At 33.9% G+C, this 16,540-nt stretch overlaps 1 protein-coding gene across 1 annotated transcript; it reads left to right on the forward strand.

Annotated features, from left to right (window-relative positions):
- Nucleotides 1-1,145: 1,145 nt before the first annotated feature.
- Nucleotides 1,146-15,492, forward strand: LOC128550492 (myb-like protein D). Its single transcript, XM_053529683.1, has 7 exons — nt 1,146-1,285; nt 1,601-1,646; nt 10,603-10,748; nt 11,254-11,455; nt 11,840-11,893; nt 12,584-12,649; nt 13,087-15,492. The coding sequence occupies exons 1-7, from the start codon at nt 1,146-1,148 to the stop codon at nt 15,490-15,492; spliced, it is 3,060 nt and encodes a 1,019-aa protein (XP_053385658.1).
- The last annotated feature ends 1,048 nt before the right edge of the window (nt 15,493-16,540 follow it).

A 16,540-nucleotide genomic window follows, 5' to 3' on the forward strand; every position in this document is an offset into this window, starting at 1 on the left:
ACCAATTGGATAGTCGTATGCACGTCCGCGAGCTGAAGGTGGCATGTTTTTAGAACGTGGCTTTACTTATTGGTTGCGATTTGAAGAGGCTGCGTTTTTGGAATATATTATCAAACAGATATATATGTTATTATATAATCATATTATATAATTACAGCAATCGGGGTCTGGGATCCAAATGGCATCTGGCATTTCCCAGGAAGTAAGTATAATTCAATGCGAAAACTCGTATAGACACTTATAGCTGCACGCAAGGAAAAAGGCAATTTGTTTCACGCTAGATCTATACAAACTGTGTATAAATGAAGTTTAAGAAAGTGAATATAATGTACTGCTGTAAATGCTTAGGTCCTCTGATATTTCTAAACAAATTTAAGTATTGTAACATTGTAATTCAAGGTTTATACTATCATGCAATAAAAACCATTCACATGTTACACAGAATAGAACCTTGAACCGTATTGCAAATGTAAAAATCAAAGTTTGCAATTACATCTGCTGTTCATTTCATTCGTATAACTCTTTCGTTTCATGTGGCACATTTGGTAAAATGTTTCTTTACAACAAAGCTAGGATTCATCTTGACGTAGTTATTTACTTTCAAAATAATAAATGCAAATGCCACTCATTCGGACATTCCTTTTTTACTCACGGTCGATAAAAGCCAAAATCAAAATTGTAAAGAATTCATAAGGTGTCTTCCGCAAGACTTAGACCCATCTATCAATTGGTCATTTTAGTGTTTGATCCTGACCATTTAGTTTGTACGTATAAATAAGGTTTATACAATGGTAAGTATGACAATAACTTATCATAAACAACATTTTACCTAATTGTTCTGCGATAAAAATCCTTTAGAGATAAGAAAGAATTTACTTATGTTTTTCATTCAGCTGTTGCATGCACTTAAACCGATGGATTAGCATGAAAATCATAAATTACAGTTACATAAATTGTGCCCTAATGAAATGAGCATTTTATGCACACACTGTTCAAAACCTAAATGACTGTTCATTTTAAATTATACATAGTGTAGAAAAAGTATATATGCAATACGTCATGAAGAAAGCTTGCAATACCAATTATATAGGATGTTCGAAAATCTATGTGACTTTCATTTTTTATCTTACACTTACATTGTAAAGATGTCTATCTATGCTTTGACATTCCAGACGCAGGCAGGCAGTTACTGTTGCGGCCGCAAGAAACGAGGAGAAGAGATCAACCAAAATCAAATGTGTCCTGCAACAGTAGAAAACTTCAACCTCAACACAATTTCTCAGGCGTAAATGTTTACTAATATCAGTATTGTGGGGAATATGTATAACCTAAAGAAAATAACAATAGTACCTTAACACATATTTTGTTTATATTTATATATGATTTCAAAACTGGACTGTTTTAAGTTGTCAGACCTAGGAATTGTATCTTTTTTCAGATTCATTTCTTTACTCTGTATACACTGAATTATTTTGTGTTAAATATATAAATACATATTTGGAAATATATGTCAAATACTTGGAAATATATGTCAAATATCAGACTGGATTTAATGGTATTTACTTTATTATGTTTTAACTACTTCATTGTTTTTTTCCAGATATGATCCGTATCAGTCAAGCAGAAATGAAAACAATGCATCAAAGGTAACTATTGTAAAATTGTAAAACGTTATCATTGATATGATAATTATGTAATAAATCTGTCATTCGCAAATGTATTTTGATGAATTTGTTTTAGATACTTGGTTTTATGTTTTGCCGACTGAAATAACACGTACGACGACTTGGGTGATCAGAACGATCCATGCCGGTCTTTAATCAACATTTTGAAAAAGACAGTAATTTCTCAGACATAAACAGTTTAATATTTGAAAATCGAATTAATAAAGAACCTCATTTACACTCTATTCTGGTTTGAAGAAGTGGCGAATATTATTATTCAACTTTATAATATTACACACTGTATAAGATCAATTGTGCACATCATAAGAAACAGGTAGAGCTAATACAAAGCATGACTAGGCCAATTGAGAATAGCAGGGCAAATACGAGAAAACAGGACCAAAACGGAATTCAAGCATTTTGATTGGTTCAAAGAGAGGGCCAAAATAGAGACGTCACTTCCGTTAGATTTTAAATGACGCTGTTTAGTTTTACATATACTACCAACAACGAAATATTTGATCTGAACGTGCAGAACTGCCGTAAGGCAACATAAAAATGCTGATGGTTTGGCCGCCAATATTCGAAAATTGCATGATAAAATCTTCATTAATCAAGTGATTTATTATTGGCCTAGTTATTTGTTATTATTCACTTTTATATGTTAGGTCATTCATATAAAACAGTACATGTTGTATACACGTCATCCTAATGTAATAATCATTAAATTAAATACAAGTTATTTCAATTTTCTTTAATCTTATATTTCATTATTTGTATATCATTTAATTTAGCAGTTTTATTACACAAAAGTTCTTATCGGGTTTCATGTCAGTAGTTTACGACACGCTGCATCGTTTCTAAATCTAAACAAAAAAATAATAGTACTTGAATTTTTTATTTCACAGGTGGTCAAACTATTGTTGTAATTAATTGTTAATGACACTGAACACCATGTAATGTGTTGGCATTTGAATGCATAAGCTGTTTCTTTAACTTTAATTAAATATTAACTCAACTCAACTCAACCCATAGTTTATTATGGTTTCATCTTTGTATACAATTATAAAATCATAAAAAGACTATACTAAAATTAATACAAAGCCATTCTAAAATTAGAATTACAAGAGACTGTGTTAGTTATTAAAATCATATTTATAATTACATTTAAATGAAACTTAAATCTGTATAAAAGAATAAAAATAAAATTATTTTATCTACTACAAAATACCATTATCATTTAGATTCTATTAACCCCAAATTAGAAGAACAGTTAATGTCTAACTTTACGTTCACAACATATAGACTGACTTAAACCCACAATTCCCCCCATAACCCTTAATCTAATTTCCCTCATTCCCCCAACGCCCTCCCTTCTTTCTTTTTCCTTTCTCTTTTTAATCCAATCAAAATTTGATAGTTGTTTTCTTACACTCAAATGTCTATGACATAAAATTTGGAAGCAGGTTTTGGTTGAATATTTAATAATATTTGTATCACTTAGTATAAAACATAACTTATCCTGATCAGAAAATGTATCGAAATTATTGTTTATTTCACTGATTCTATAAAAAATGCTCTTCTCGTATAGTAGTATACAGAGGGCATTTCAGAATAACATGAATTTCATCCTCGACACACATATTACAGTTTAAACAATTTTTGCCATTAACATTAATATTCTCATATCTACCAGTTTCAAGTCTTATTAGTGCTACACCACATCTTAATTTAGCAATTGAACTTCTATGGTTAAAAGGTAAATTACATTTTACATAATCTTCAACAGAATTGTTATCTTTGAACAATCTGTATGTACGAAGTTTGTTTCGACCGTGACCTCTAGAAGAAATATCCCTATCTAACAGCGTTTTCCATTTGTCTTGTTCTAATGATAATAATTTCGCTTCAACAAAATCTACTATATATTTGGTTGACAATAAATCAAAAATTTCAATGCTTGGACAATCTATATCATTCAGCATATTGTTTACTCTAAAAAAGCTGTTTTTGCATCTGGCTGAAGCACTTTGTCTTGCCCATGCATCCTTTAATTAACCCTGCCGTCAGCCATTCTTACCATTCTACAAAATTGTCTTGTAACTGAACCCCACAGTCTAACTGTCATTGGTTTCCAACCCATCTCCCCACTTACTGCAACATTAGGTGTATATTTTCCAACACCTAAGAAGTGACGCATGACACGGTTTTTAATGGCATTTATACATGAAAATGAGTGGTCACCCCAAATTGATGCTCCATAACCTAAAACAGCCCAAACCGTGGCATCATATAATTTTGTAAATGTTGAGTATTGGAAACTACCTACTGCTTTACTCTTTGCTATAAGAAGACAAGTGCTCGTCCAGCAGATAAGGCAACAGATGCCATTTCGCTATAGTCTAAAAATTCATTCAATATAACTCCAAGATATTTATAGCTTTGCACAAGTGTTAAGTTAATGTTACCAAACTTAAAATCAAAATTTACTAATTGTGTAATCTTCGTTCTGAAACGTATTATATTTGACTTTTCACAATTAACCGACATACTATTTGTGTTACACCAAATATTTAATGTATCAATCAATACTTGCAGATCTTCGGCAGATTCGGCTAAAAGAACCACGTCATCCGCATATAACAGTATATAAACAATATCATCATTTATTTTAATGCCAACATTTAATTCTTTAAGTGCATTGTTTATAAACAAATTAAAAAATATGGGGGACAAAGGGCAACCTTGTTTCAATCCACATCTAACATCAAACCAAGACGTATCAAAGCCATTTAATCTCACACAGCATTTTACATCTTTGTATAATGAAATAATTGCATGCATTAATTTGCCATGAAGACCAGTTGCGAAAAATGTATCCTAAAGTTTACCTCGATCAATAAAATCGTAGGCCTTTTTGAAATCAATAAAGGCAGCAAATGTTGACTGCTTTTTCAGTCTTCTTGTTTCTATGATATTAGTAATCGAAGTCACATGGTCTATTGTACTTCTTCCTTTCATGAAGCCATTTTGTTCATCATGTATAATACTATTACTATTACACCAGCTATATATTCTTTCATTTAAAACACTCGCATATAATTTGTACATAACTGGAGCTAAAGTGATTCCTCTATATGACAAGGGATCACGAGGGTCTGCAGTTGAATCCTTTGGAATAATATGGTAGAACACACGTTAACCAAAAACGGCAAATGACTTAATTATATTAAAAGATTATAATCAATTAGAATAATACCCATTCATTACTCGCTGAATATCATTCAGACGTTCATAAACAAGTCATTATAACGATTTCAAAAACAATGAAATGTAAGTTATAGCTAAATGTATTCATATGCAAAATAAAGTACATGGGTGTACATTGCATTTTTGTCATAGAAATATGAAGAGAAACTAGAGATGATTTTTAATAGTATTAAAAAATAAATTTCAGAATGTCTTGCATATAAGAACTTTATTTAGTCTATGTTGATGTTCATGATAATGTTTGATTTTGTTGAGAATATATGTAGCAAATGCTCCTAAACTGTGTTCATGATATTTCATAAATTAACTACATTTTGGATTAAAACTTATATCTTAATCAGATTGAATTATGTTCATGTTGTGATATGCAGTTTAAATGTTTGTTGCAATATATTAAGTGTCCTTTCTAAATGCTCCATTAACTTGGATTATAATTCAAATACATGTTTGGTAGCATTTCAAAGTATGCATCTGATATAATATATACATATTGCATTCCTAAGAGGGTGATATGAAAATGTTTACCGAGAGATATCTGAATATCGGCCGAGGCGCCTCTCAGGAATACAATATTTATTTCATTTTACTGAAAACATATATAAAGGTCAACTGATTTTCTCGAAAATCAACAAAATGATTAAAATCAGTTATTTAAAATAATAATAGATATGATTAAAGAAATAATGAAGACAGAATTAGGGAGTCTTTACTTGTTTGCACAATTAGACTTTTGACAGATTTAGAGATGTCAAGACGTTTACATATCGCTGCCCCTATATTTCAACATTGCGTCACTGCTGAAATCGACAGCAGTAACATTCGTAAAACGGCGATAACTTTCTTATTTCTAAACGGATAGTTTCGATTCAATATTATAAGTGCATGAACAGCAGAAGATGTCATCTAATGAATACTAATTTATACATAAATGTATGTCTCAGTCTTTTTATCAATGCAGAAGTATCACATTGTCAACGGGAGATATAAAAAGATATTATCACTTGCGAAGGAAAAGCAAAATTTCTCCGTTTTCCGAACTCAACGTTAAAATATAGTACGGAATTCCGCTAGGGCCATCGCCTTTGAATGTGTTGATCTGAAACGCGATACTCGATAGTAAGATGATGAAAACGCAAAATCACGAAACTACGATAACGAAAACGCGACAACACGATGATGATAACGCGATACTACGATAGTTTGATGATGATGCGATATATTATCGCGTTTTTGCCATGGCACTGTCGTGTTTTCACCAACGCACTACCGTATCATCGCGTTTTCGTTATCGTATTATCGTGATTTCGCAATTTCATTATTGTACCATCGCGTTATCATCATCGTACTGTCGCGTTATCATAATCGTACTATCGCGTTATCGATTACCATCGTACTGTCGCATTATCATCATCGTACTGTCGCGTTATCACCATCATACTGCCGCGTTATCACTATCGTACTGTCGCGTTATCATCATCGTTCTTTCGCGTTATCACCATCGTACTGCCGCGTTATCGCTATCGTACTATGGCGGTATCATCATTGTACTATCGCCTTCCGTCGCCAATGCGCATACAAAAATTTCACCTGCAGTGTTCTGGTTTCTATTTATCTTGTTATTTAAGCACTGTCAAAATTCAAAATGATTTATATCACTAATTCATGGGATTCATGGGTAGTATAACACTTTTCAGCTTAAACCAAATATGTAATTTGGCAAAAACTCTGCAGGTCAGTCGCTTTCATTTATCTATATAGTATAAGAAAATAACAACAAAAGAGATATCATTTTATACCATAATTTGTTTGACATGTATATTGATAAATATATTCACAAATATGATTGCTTTTATTTCTACGCTGAAAATTGCAGCAGATTTATGTCTTTTAAAGCTCAAGTTATCGATGCTGGATTCAATAAGACGCATAACCACACCGAAATCGGAGCATCACAAATAGTCGAAAAGATTTTTTGCAGTTTTCATGGCGTATATTTTCATTTTAGTGCATCAAAGCCTGGCAATTGTCTGAAAAAAGTAGATAGCGTTTCATTTTCGATTTTCACATGTCAAAATAAAATGTTAAGCGGTTTACAACCAAAAGTGACAGAGTTAACGTCCCATTACTCAAAACAGTTATTTATTATTTTACAGGAATGAGAACTGCAGTCAAATTATATCTGCATAGCATCTTGAACATGTTCAACATTCCTGACGCTTACCCTCCTTAAATTCGTTTTTTGTTAATGTCTCTTAAGTTTGCGAAAGCTGAAACGGCACACAAAATAAATGGCTAATATGTTGCTTATGGCTAACTAACAGCTGTAGCTATGGAGGATTATCAATAAAAATATGATTTTCACACACGAGGACGGTTCGAATCTGCATATCGCCCTATCGCGTCAGTGGGAGAAGTAGTTTTAATAGCATAACTTCTAATCTTCTAATTTTGAGCCCTCACAGTAATTCAATATTTATGTATTATGTTCCTTTTTGTTACAGTCTGTATTAAGTATGTCTCATATGGTTCACTACATTCATCGCTAGCGTTTAGCTTGGAAAAATACAAACTAGTTGCTAATGGCGCAGGAGTAAGAACATTAGCATGTCCATGTTACTTAAATTAAAAGTTGACAGTTATTGTACAAACAGTTATATTTTTTGCATTAACGACACGTCACGGCTGTGATAGTTTAGCATTATTGCATTACTCAGTCGGTATTAAAATTGCGTTTCCAATACGTGTGCTCATTAGATAAATCCTCAATATCTATGTGAAAATAAGATATGTGTTTTGTATGATTGCAATACTGTGAGTTACTCTAATTAGTGACAAATGACTGAAACAATAGTAATTCTTACATGATTTGGATAGACAAAACGACAGTAAGGTAACAATTTATTCGTTTATTGTTTTGATGTATGAGTTGTAAGCTACAATACAGAAAACCCATTTTCAAGAAAATCAAACTGGAAGTTATAAATAACAGAACAATTTTAATTAGGTCATGAGTCACTATACACCTGTCAAAATTTGTCATTAGTTTTCAAACTCAGCTGTCAAAATTATTTTCATCTCTCCATTCTGAAAACACATTGTTTATGTACGTATCTTGGTAGGACATTGCAGTGTATAACTTACTTTACATTCCACATTAATATTTATGCTTGAAGTTGCTGTGTTAAGCTCATTGAAGTCACGTAAGAATTTCTATTGTTTTAGTTTAGTGTCTGTAATAAAAGTACCAAACCTCAGTATTAAGATATAAGAACCTTAATGTAACTTTACAAGTAATCATGTTAGTAAACATAGAACACAGATTATTCTACATAGAGGTAAATACATCTGCATAACAGGCCTAGTGTTTATGTGGAGAAAAATGAATAGATAAACCTGTCTCAGTAATTTTGTGTGGTGTGCAGTTAGTTTTCGTTATTCATTAATTTCAGAAATTCAAACACAAACCAGTCAAACTTCCATACATGTAGCAATAGCATCCTGTCAGATTTGGCAATTAAAACAGATACTCGTTGTCAATTATCAATACTTTTATATCATTTTTAAGCATCTTAATTGTGAAGCATTAGGAGGACCGATAAATATTTATACACTCTCGCAAGGCATATGTATGTTTTTTTAAAACGCAGAAAATGACGTAAGACGACCTTCAGCTTTTCCCGGAAGTAAAGAAAATGAAAGTACACAGGCTAAATTTAAAAAAACGAAAGATCTATAGTAAAAGTGTGGAAGTGGTCATCCCATCTAACCCAGAGGGGTCCGTAACGGAGCAAGTGTTAATGGAGATGTTTGGAATTTCGCCAAATCGTTTAAAATGTCTTTTTTTGACGTTGTCTAAAAACAATTTGTCTCTTCCTCGGATGTCAGATATTTCCGCATTTGAGAGCTGCAGACCTAGGCAGAAATATTTTCAAAATGAAATTCGTATTACAAATCTTGATTCTACGGAAGCGTGAAAAGGTCATATGGGGCTTAAGCGTTTTAGTACGTGGGGTATCTAATTGTTATCATTATGCTCCAACTCTCGTCTAAATTGTGGATTTTTGACATATCCGTTTCGATAGCGTATACTACCTTTTTTTTAAGTTATTCTGTATCTAATGTAAAGACTAGGTAAAAGAACAGGATATATTCACCAGTAATTATATAAGCATTACATGAAGTTGTATATGAAGTATCATAAATATTCAGTAAGTAAGTTTTTAAGACTGTTTCATTTTAATTTCGAATAGCTTTCAGCTAGTTTCAATAATATACATGTACTATCAAAACATTCCTTGATGTTCTGAACAGTATTCTTTGATATTTTTGAATGATTAAGAATACATTTGGTAATACTAATAATCGATGTGTTTTAATAAATTATGTCATATAACTTATTTAAAATTTTCAGTACATGAACTTAAGATCTTGGCTTTATTGTCTTCATTTTAAATGTATGAAGTAGACATTCACCTGGTTTTTTTGGTTATTCATAAATTTTTAACCTAAAAATTGTATTTATAATACCACATTTATCTTCCACCCGGCCGAACGTGGTTATGGTGCGTCGTCGATTGTCGCCCCGTCAAACGTCATCCCGCCGAACGTCGCTCAGCAAAACGTCACCCCGACAAATTTCATAAACGCTGACTGATGGATTGGGGGAAGGGGTGAAAGTGAGCAATTCCGTCAGTAAGTACATCATAACTATTCTAAACTTTTTCTGCCTCTAATTTGCAGTCAAATTAATACAATCATGTCATTCCGCAAGGCGACACGACAACGTTTGACGAGGTGAGGCTTGGTGGGGCGACGTTTTGCGGAGCGATATTTGGCGGAACGACGTTTTACGGGGTAACACTTGGTGGAGCGGCGTTCAGCGGGGCGCCATAAAGACGCTTGTCATTGTGTCTCTGCAACAGAAGAAATAACGAAATGGCACTTTAGCCATCAGTTAAATATTTTTAGTTTTTTAACAATTACTTGCATTTTTATCATTTATGGAGCGATTTTCTGCTTCTAGAAGAAAATAACCCTGTAGCTTTGTAATGAGCCCATGGAAGACCGGTATGCCATGTTTATTTCTAAATCCTAAAATATCGTGAGCACGAGATAAGGTGTCGTGCACACAACAAATATACAGCTAAACATAAGGGTGAAATTTTTTTTTCGCAAAAAGCAGAATTTATTTGCTTAAATGGTACTTTATTAGCCATACTTTAATGATTTAGCATTAATTTTCGGCAAAACTTTTGTTGGAAGGCAATATTTAAAGAAACATTTTTCAAAATGGCGGATATCCTGAAAAAAAAAACAACGCTCGTACATCCTTAATAGGAAATTGAATCGGGTCGTGTTAGAATTGTGATTATGGCCTGTAAGATATTTACGGGGTTTAGCTGAGATCACTCAAACAACTAGTTATATATTTATTTTATGCCGTATTCTGCAAATAATAAAAGAAACAGAAGTAAACAAATGCTTCCTTTAAGAAATGTATTCTTAATTAGCTACTTCACTAATGTCATCCTTCATTTCGGGGTGTAAGATGAGTTTAGCCAGTACCAGCAACCATTAGGATGCTAGAAAGGTATGTATTTGTCCATTATCTTCAGCATTGTATGTAGTGCTTTATTTATACAATTTTTTCCCAATTGTTTTATAATAGTCTTTGGTCAGAAACAAAAACATTCATCCAAAAATATCGAAGGAGGAAGACCTGGTAGCTCAGCTAGAAGAGATGCGAGCGACGGTTGAAAGAGTTCATAGTAAAAACAAGAAACTGTGGGATGAAAACAAAAAACTAAAGGAAACGTAGGTCATAAAGGTTTTATTATACTGACATTTGCATTAGATATGAACGTAATTCTTCTCATTAAGAATAACTTTAGTGTTGCCATTCATTGAAAACAGAGATAGAAATTTACTAGTAACTTTATGTAAAATTAAAAACAAAATATATTAGTAAAGTAATTTTGTGTTTGGTCTTTCGTTGCTCAAACACAATCATAGATCATATGGCGACTTTCCAGCTCTTGGTGGTGGAGGAAAACCCAGATGTCCTCCGTGTATTATCTTATCATGGATGGGCGCAATGGTAGATTCAGCGACCTTCCGTGTTCCAGCTGAATAGGTTCCTCACCATGAAGAATTCAACACCCCAAGTGGGGCTCAGTAAACGACCGCGGTGGCCTCAGTATCGGTAAATAAATACACCTTACATGAAAATAGCCACACAAAACATTTCTGTTTTTTGTTTTGCTTGGTTATATTCCAAATGTTCTTATATATTTCATTATTAAATATGTACGTATTGCAGGATATCTACATATATGGAGAATAATGTCGAGAAAAACACAAAAGGGAGATGTGACATCGTAAATGATCCCAGATCTCTTAAACACATAGCCTCTAAATTTGATGATATATACTGCACTGAATGGGAACAAGCCTTCGACCTTCTAGAGTCCATTCCTGTAGACGAAATAGAAATTTTAGTGTGTCTAAAGGAAATTTTGGAGGTATCGACAATAAATTTCATACTTGAAATTGTGTAACGCTTAATATCTCAGAAATACTGTTCTGTTAAAAAGTCTAAGTATATTTTACATTACACAGATAATTTGTTTTTACTTGAACATACACATACAATTCCACTGATTTCTGCAAGGTTATTTCGGCGATGTTAATTTTTCTTCACTTGTGACGCCCGAACTTGCAATCGAATATTCAGAATCATGTCGCCACATGATGTGATACAAAACCTTTATTACAGAAACAATTTCAATTTTGTGTGTGTTGAGGGGGGGGGGGGGGGGGGGGGGGGGGGGTGTAATCTTATGACTTATGAATATTTGGGAATATGATACACACGGATAATTTTATAATTGAATTTTGCTTTCCAGAGCTGTTATGTTATATGCTTCAGCTTTAAAAGGAGGAACAAATCATACCAAGGGGTGAGCCATTTAATCTATCTAATATTATCTTGAGTTATATACATAAAAACAGGAAAAAAGAAGAAAGTGAAGGCGGCCCACCTAGATTATATCTTCGGTTTATTAAGGTCATATCCATTAACTTATATAGGTAAGCACATACGGTTTCACTGCTTGCGAAGGTCTTCAGATGATGCGGCTGCCAGAAAGAATATATTGGTGAGACAGATGTAATTCAGGTGGATCGGGGACACATGTATATACAATATTTATTTATTGTATTTTGTTGGGTTTAACGTCGCACCGACACAATTATACGTCATATGGCGACTTTCCAGCTTTAAGGGTGGTGGAAGACCCCAGGTACCCCTCCGTGGATTATTGCATCACTGGCGGGCACATGGGTAGATCCACCGACCTTTTGTAAGCCAGCTAGATGGATTCCTTACTTCAGTAAGGCTCGAGGAGCAAGTGATTTGAAGACAGCGACCTTATTTACTCGGCCATTGAGGTCTCTATATACATATAGTAAAATATATGCATGACGTAATTATTTATATCTTTGGAAATATTTATATATTTTGTATTAACCTTGATATCTGAAACAAGAATCACTGTTTGATCATGAATTATAAAACTTACCAGTGGAAGCTATAAAAGCGTACGATTTCGTATTTGTCTTTAATTACTGATTTTTTTTTCGCACAACAGGTAAAAATAACGCAGGCTGAAAAACAAGGAAATAACCAACAACTGTTTTCGGAATCAATTTTACAGGTATGTTTACATCAATATAATATTGTCAGTACATACTTCGGATAAGGCTAAGATCTTTAAGTGCCGTGTGGTTCCTGTAAAACGTCTTGTCATACTTGAATTCAGTGTTGTTTTATTTTCTGGTCCTTTGGGATCATGGAGTCCATTCAAACATATGTAATAGAGTTCCGCTTAAGCCGATGTTAGGGGGCGTGAGTGGTGTTGCACTTTCCATTAACTCTCATGAACAGACTCAATCAAATCGAGTCGGCTCTTATTTTGCTCGGTTGCATACTATGTTTCCATAGGATTTTCTTACGGATTTTATTACAAAATTTAGTTATTTACTGATATAAACTAAGATTCTTTTTAGCCAACAATCTAGTCAATTGGTTTGCTTTAATCGTGTTAACGGTCAAGATAAACAGTTACCTCTCTCACATCTTACTTACTTTTAGAGCCTACTGGACATATGTAAATCTATGAGAGGACATGGGTTAAAATGGCTTCAAAGTCATATTGAGCTTCAAATTAATGACAGACATCCAAAATGTGTCACTGAGACGAGCTGTATCAACTCAGTAGGAGCTGCCCGAAACGATCAACCATCTCCAAGTGGTAATGACAGCAAAAAGGAGAAAAAGAATGGGGAGAAGGAAAACAGTACCAAGAAAGAATCTGACCAGGAAATATCTTTGGCTAAAGAAAGCAGTATCAGTAATACGATGGGCTGCATCAACTCAATAGGAGCTGCTCGAAACGATCATCTATCTCCCAGTGGTACTGAAAGCAAAACAAAGAAGAACACAGATAAGGATACGAAGATCAACAGTAGAACGACGGAGTCTGACGAGGATATATCTTTAGTTACATCTAAATCTAATTGTCAAGAAAGCAGTATCAGTAATGAGATGGGCTGTATCAATTCAAGAGGAGCTGCTCGAAACGATCAACCATCTCCAAGTAGTAATGACAGCAAAAAGGAGAAAAGGAATAGGGAGAAGGAAATCAGTATCAAGAACAAATCTGACCAGGAAATATCTTCGGCTCAAGAAAGCAGTATCAGTAATAGGATGGGCAGAATCAACTCAATAGGAGCTGCTCGAAACGATCACCTATCTCCCAGTGGTGCTGAAAGCAAAGCAAAGAAGAACAACAATAATGAGACGAAGAATAACAGTAGAAAGACGGACTCTAAAAGGAATAAATCTTTGGTTACATCAAAATCGAATTGCCAAGAAAGCAGTATCAGTAATGAGATGGGCTGTATCAACTCAAGTGGAGCTGCTCGAAACGATCAACCATCTCCAAGTGGTAGTGGCAGCAAAAAGGAGAAAAAAAATATGGCGAAGGAAAACAGTATCAAGAAAGAATCTGACCAGGAAATATCTTTGGCTCAAGATTGCAGTATCAGTAATAAGATTAGCAGTATCAACTCAATAGGAGCTGATCGAAACGATCACCTATCTCCCAGTGGTGGTGAAAGCAAAGCAAATAAGAACAACAATAAGGATACGAAGAATAACAGTAGAAAGACGGAATCTAAAAAGAATAAATCTTTGGTTACATCAAAATCTAATTGCCAAGAAAGCAGTATTAGTAATGAGATGGGCTGTATCAACTCAAGCGGAGCTGCTCGAAACGATCAACCATCTCCAAGTGGTAATGACAGCAAAAAGGAGAAAAAAAATATGGCGAAGGAAAACAGTATCAAGAAAGAATCTGACCAGGAAATATCTTTGGCTCAAGATTGCAGTATCAGTAATAAGATGGGCAGTATCAACTCAATACGAGTTGCTCGAAACGATCAACTATCTCCCAGTGGTGCTAAAAGCAAAACAAATAGGAACAAAAATAAGGATACGAAGAATAACAGTAGAAAGACGGAATCTAAAAAGGATAAATCTTTAGTTAAATCTAAATCTAATTGTCAAGAAAGCAGTATTAGTAATGAGATGGGCTGTATCAACTCAAGCGGAGCTGCTCGAAACGATCAATCATCTCCAAGTGGTATTGACAGCAAAAAGGACAAAAAAAATATGGCGAAGGAAAACAGTATCAAGAAAGAATCTGACCAGGAAATATCTTTGGCTCAAGATTGCAGTATCAGTAATAAGATGGGCAGTATCAACCCACTAGGAGCTGCTCGAAACGATCACCTATCTCCCAGTGGTGCTGAAAGCACAACAAAGAAGAACATAATTAAGGATACGAAGAATAACAGTAGAAAAACGGAATCTAAAAAGAATAAATCTTTGGTTACATCAAAATCTAATTGCCAAGAAAGCAGTATCAGTAATGAGATGGGCTATATCAACTCAAGAGGAGCTGCTCAAAACGATCAACCATTTTCAAGTATTACTGAAAGCAAAAACAAAACGAAGATGAAGAACAAAACCAAGGAGAAAAAGGAAAGCAGTACCGAGAAGGAATCTGACCAGGATATATCTTTGGCTACAACGAAGTTTAGTTGTCAAGAAAATAGTATCGTTACAGCCGGAAATGCTGAAAAACGTAGAAATATAAAATTAAGCATTCATCGCCTCATCGAAAGAATGCCAGATATTTTACAGAATAGCATTTTGAAAGCATACATTAATGCCTGTTTGAAAAGTTGCTTGGAAGCAGTCAGCTGCGAGCCGCAATTAAAGCTTAAGTTTTCGCTACAGAATAGGTCATATGCTGAAGTTAAATCAATGTACAGATATAAACAATATATTTTTGATTCTTCGTTTTCCAACAAAAATGTGAAAGATGACGAGAGTATATTAGTTGTTTGGCCTGCCGTATCTTGTGAAGATCAAAGTGGTAATGAAAGTGTAATTGAAACTGAAAATGCATGGGTTATTGTAAATAATATATAACGGCTATTTACATTAGCTGTAGTAAAATCATAACACTATATATACACTTATTGTTGTGAAACGTTATAACAATCTATATTTGTTGTAATAAACTGTAATATCAAGATTTAAAGTTGTTTTAAATGGTTATAACAATATGTATTATTGCTCTGAATAAGTAAAATAAATGTGTATGTGATATTTCAATTAACATGATGTCGCAACATTCTGTTCTTGTTGTAAACGGTTCACGAAACGGCGGCATCATGGACACAAATCCAAAATAAATCCATAGGTCCCAAGCATCACCGAAATAAACTCCTACCGTAACAGAAATGTTTATATGGACGTCCTTATATGGACGTATAAATATTTTGTTGACAATAACACAAAATAATTATAGAACTAATGGAACAATATGACCACGAAGACATAAAAGCAAACAGAAACACAATAAATCATGGTCTCGGAACGGCCAATCACAGAAACCACAGGGTGAGTTTGCACAGGTTTATTATGCGCAATAAGCACTAATAAGCTCTTACTACTCTTAACCACTACTGAGTTCCAAAGTCACAGGACAGTTTGTTTGTTTTGGGTTTAACGCCGATTTTTAAATAGTATTTTAGTCATGAAACGGCGGACAGTTAACCTAACCCGTGTTCCTTGATTCTGTACCAGTACAAACCTGTTCTCCGCAAGTAACTGCCAACTTCCAAACATGAATCAAAGGTTGAGGACTAATGATTTCAGACACAATATCGTTTATCATATAGTCACGGAGAACATACGCCCCGCCCGAGGATCGAATTCACGACCCCGCGATCCGTAGACCAACGCTCTACCTACTGAGCTAAGCGGGCGGGCTATGTCACAGTACAGAATAAATAGCAGTTTTCCCCGTAAAAAGGAGGTTATATTTAACGAATCTCATTTTTGATGACTTGCAATTTTATTAAACATATAATTGTCAAAACACATCTTTGAAACAGCTAGTATATTTTTTTTTATATATTGATAGCATTCCTTAAACAAAGTTTGTTTATTGCATTTATACTAAATATGTTTA

Source organism: Mercenaria mercenaria, chromosome 18, assembly GCF_021730395.1.
Source record: "Mercenaria mercenaria strain notata chromosome 18, MADL_Memer_1, whole genome shotgun sequence".
NCBI classification, from domain to species: Eukaryota; Metazoa; Mollusca; class Bivalvia; order Venerida; family Veneridae; genus Mercenaria; species Mercenaria mercenaria.

Coding starts and splice junctions, on each gene's coding strand:
- LOC128550492 (XM_053529683.1), top strand. CDS start 1,146: ATGTCTATCTATGCTTTGACATTCCAGACGCAGGCAGGCAGTTACTGT. Junction 1,647..10,602: donor ATGAAAACAATGCATCAAAG/GTAACTATTGTA, acceptor GTTTTATAATAG/TCTTTGGTCAGAAACAAAAA. Junction 12,650..13,086: donor TTTCGGAATCAATTTTACAG/GTATGTTTACAT, acceptor ACTTACTTTTAG/AGCCTACTGGACATATGTAA.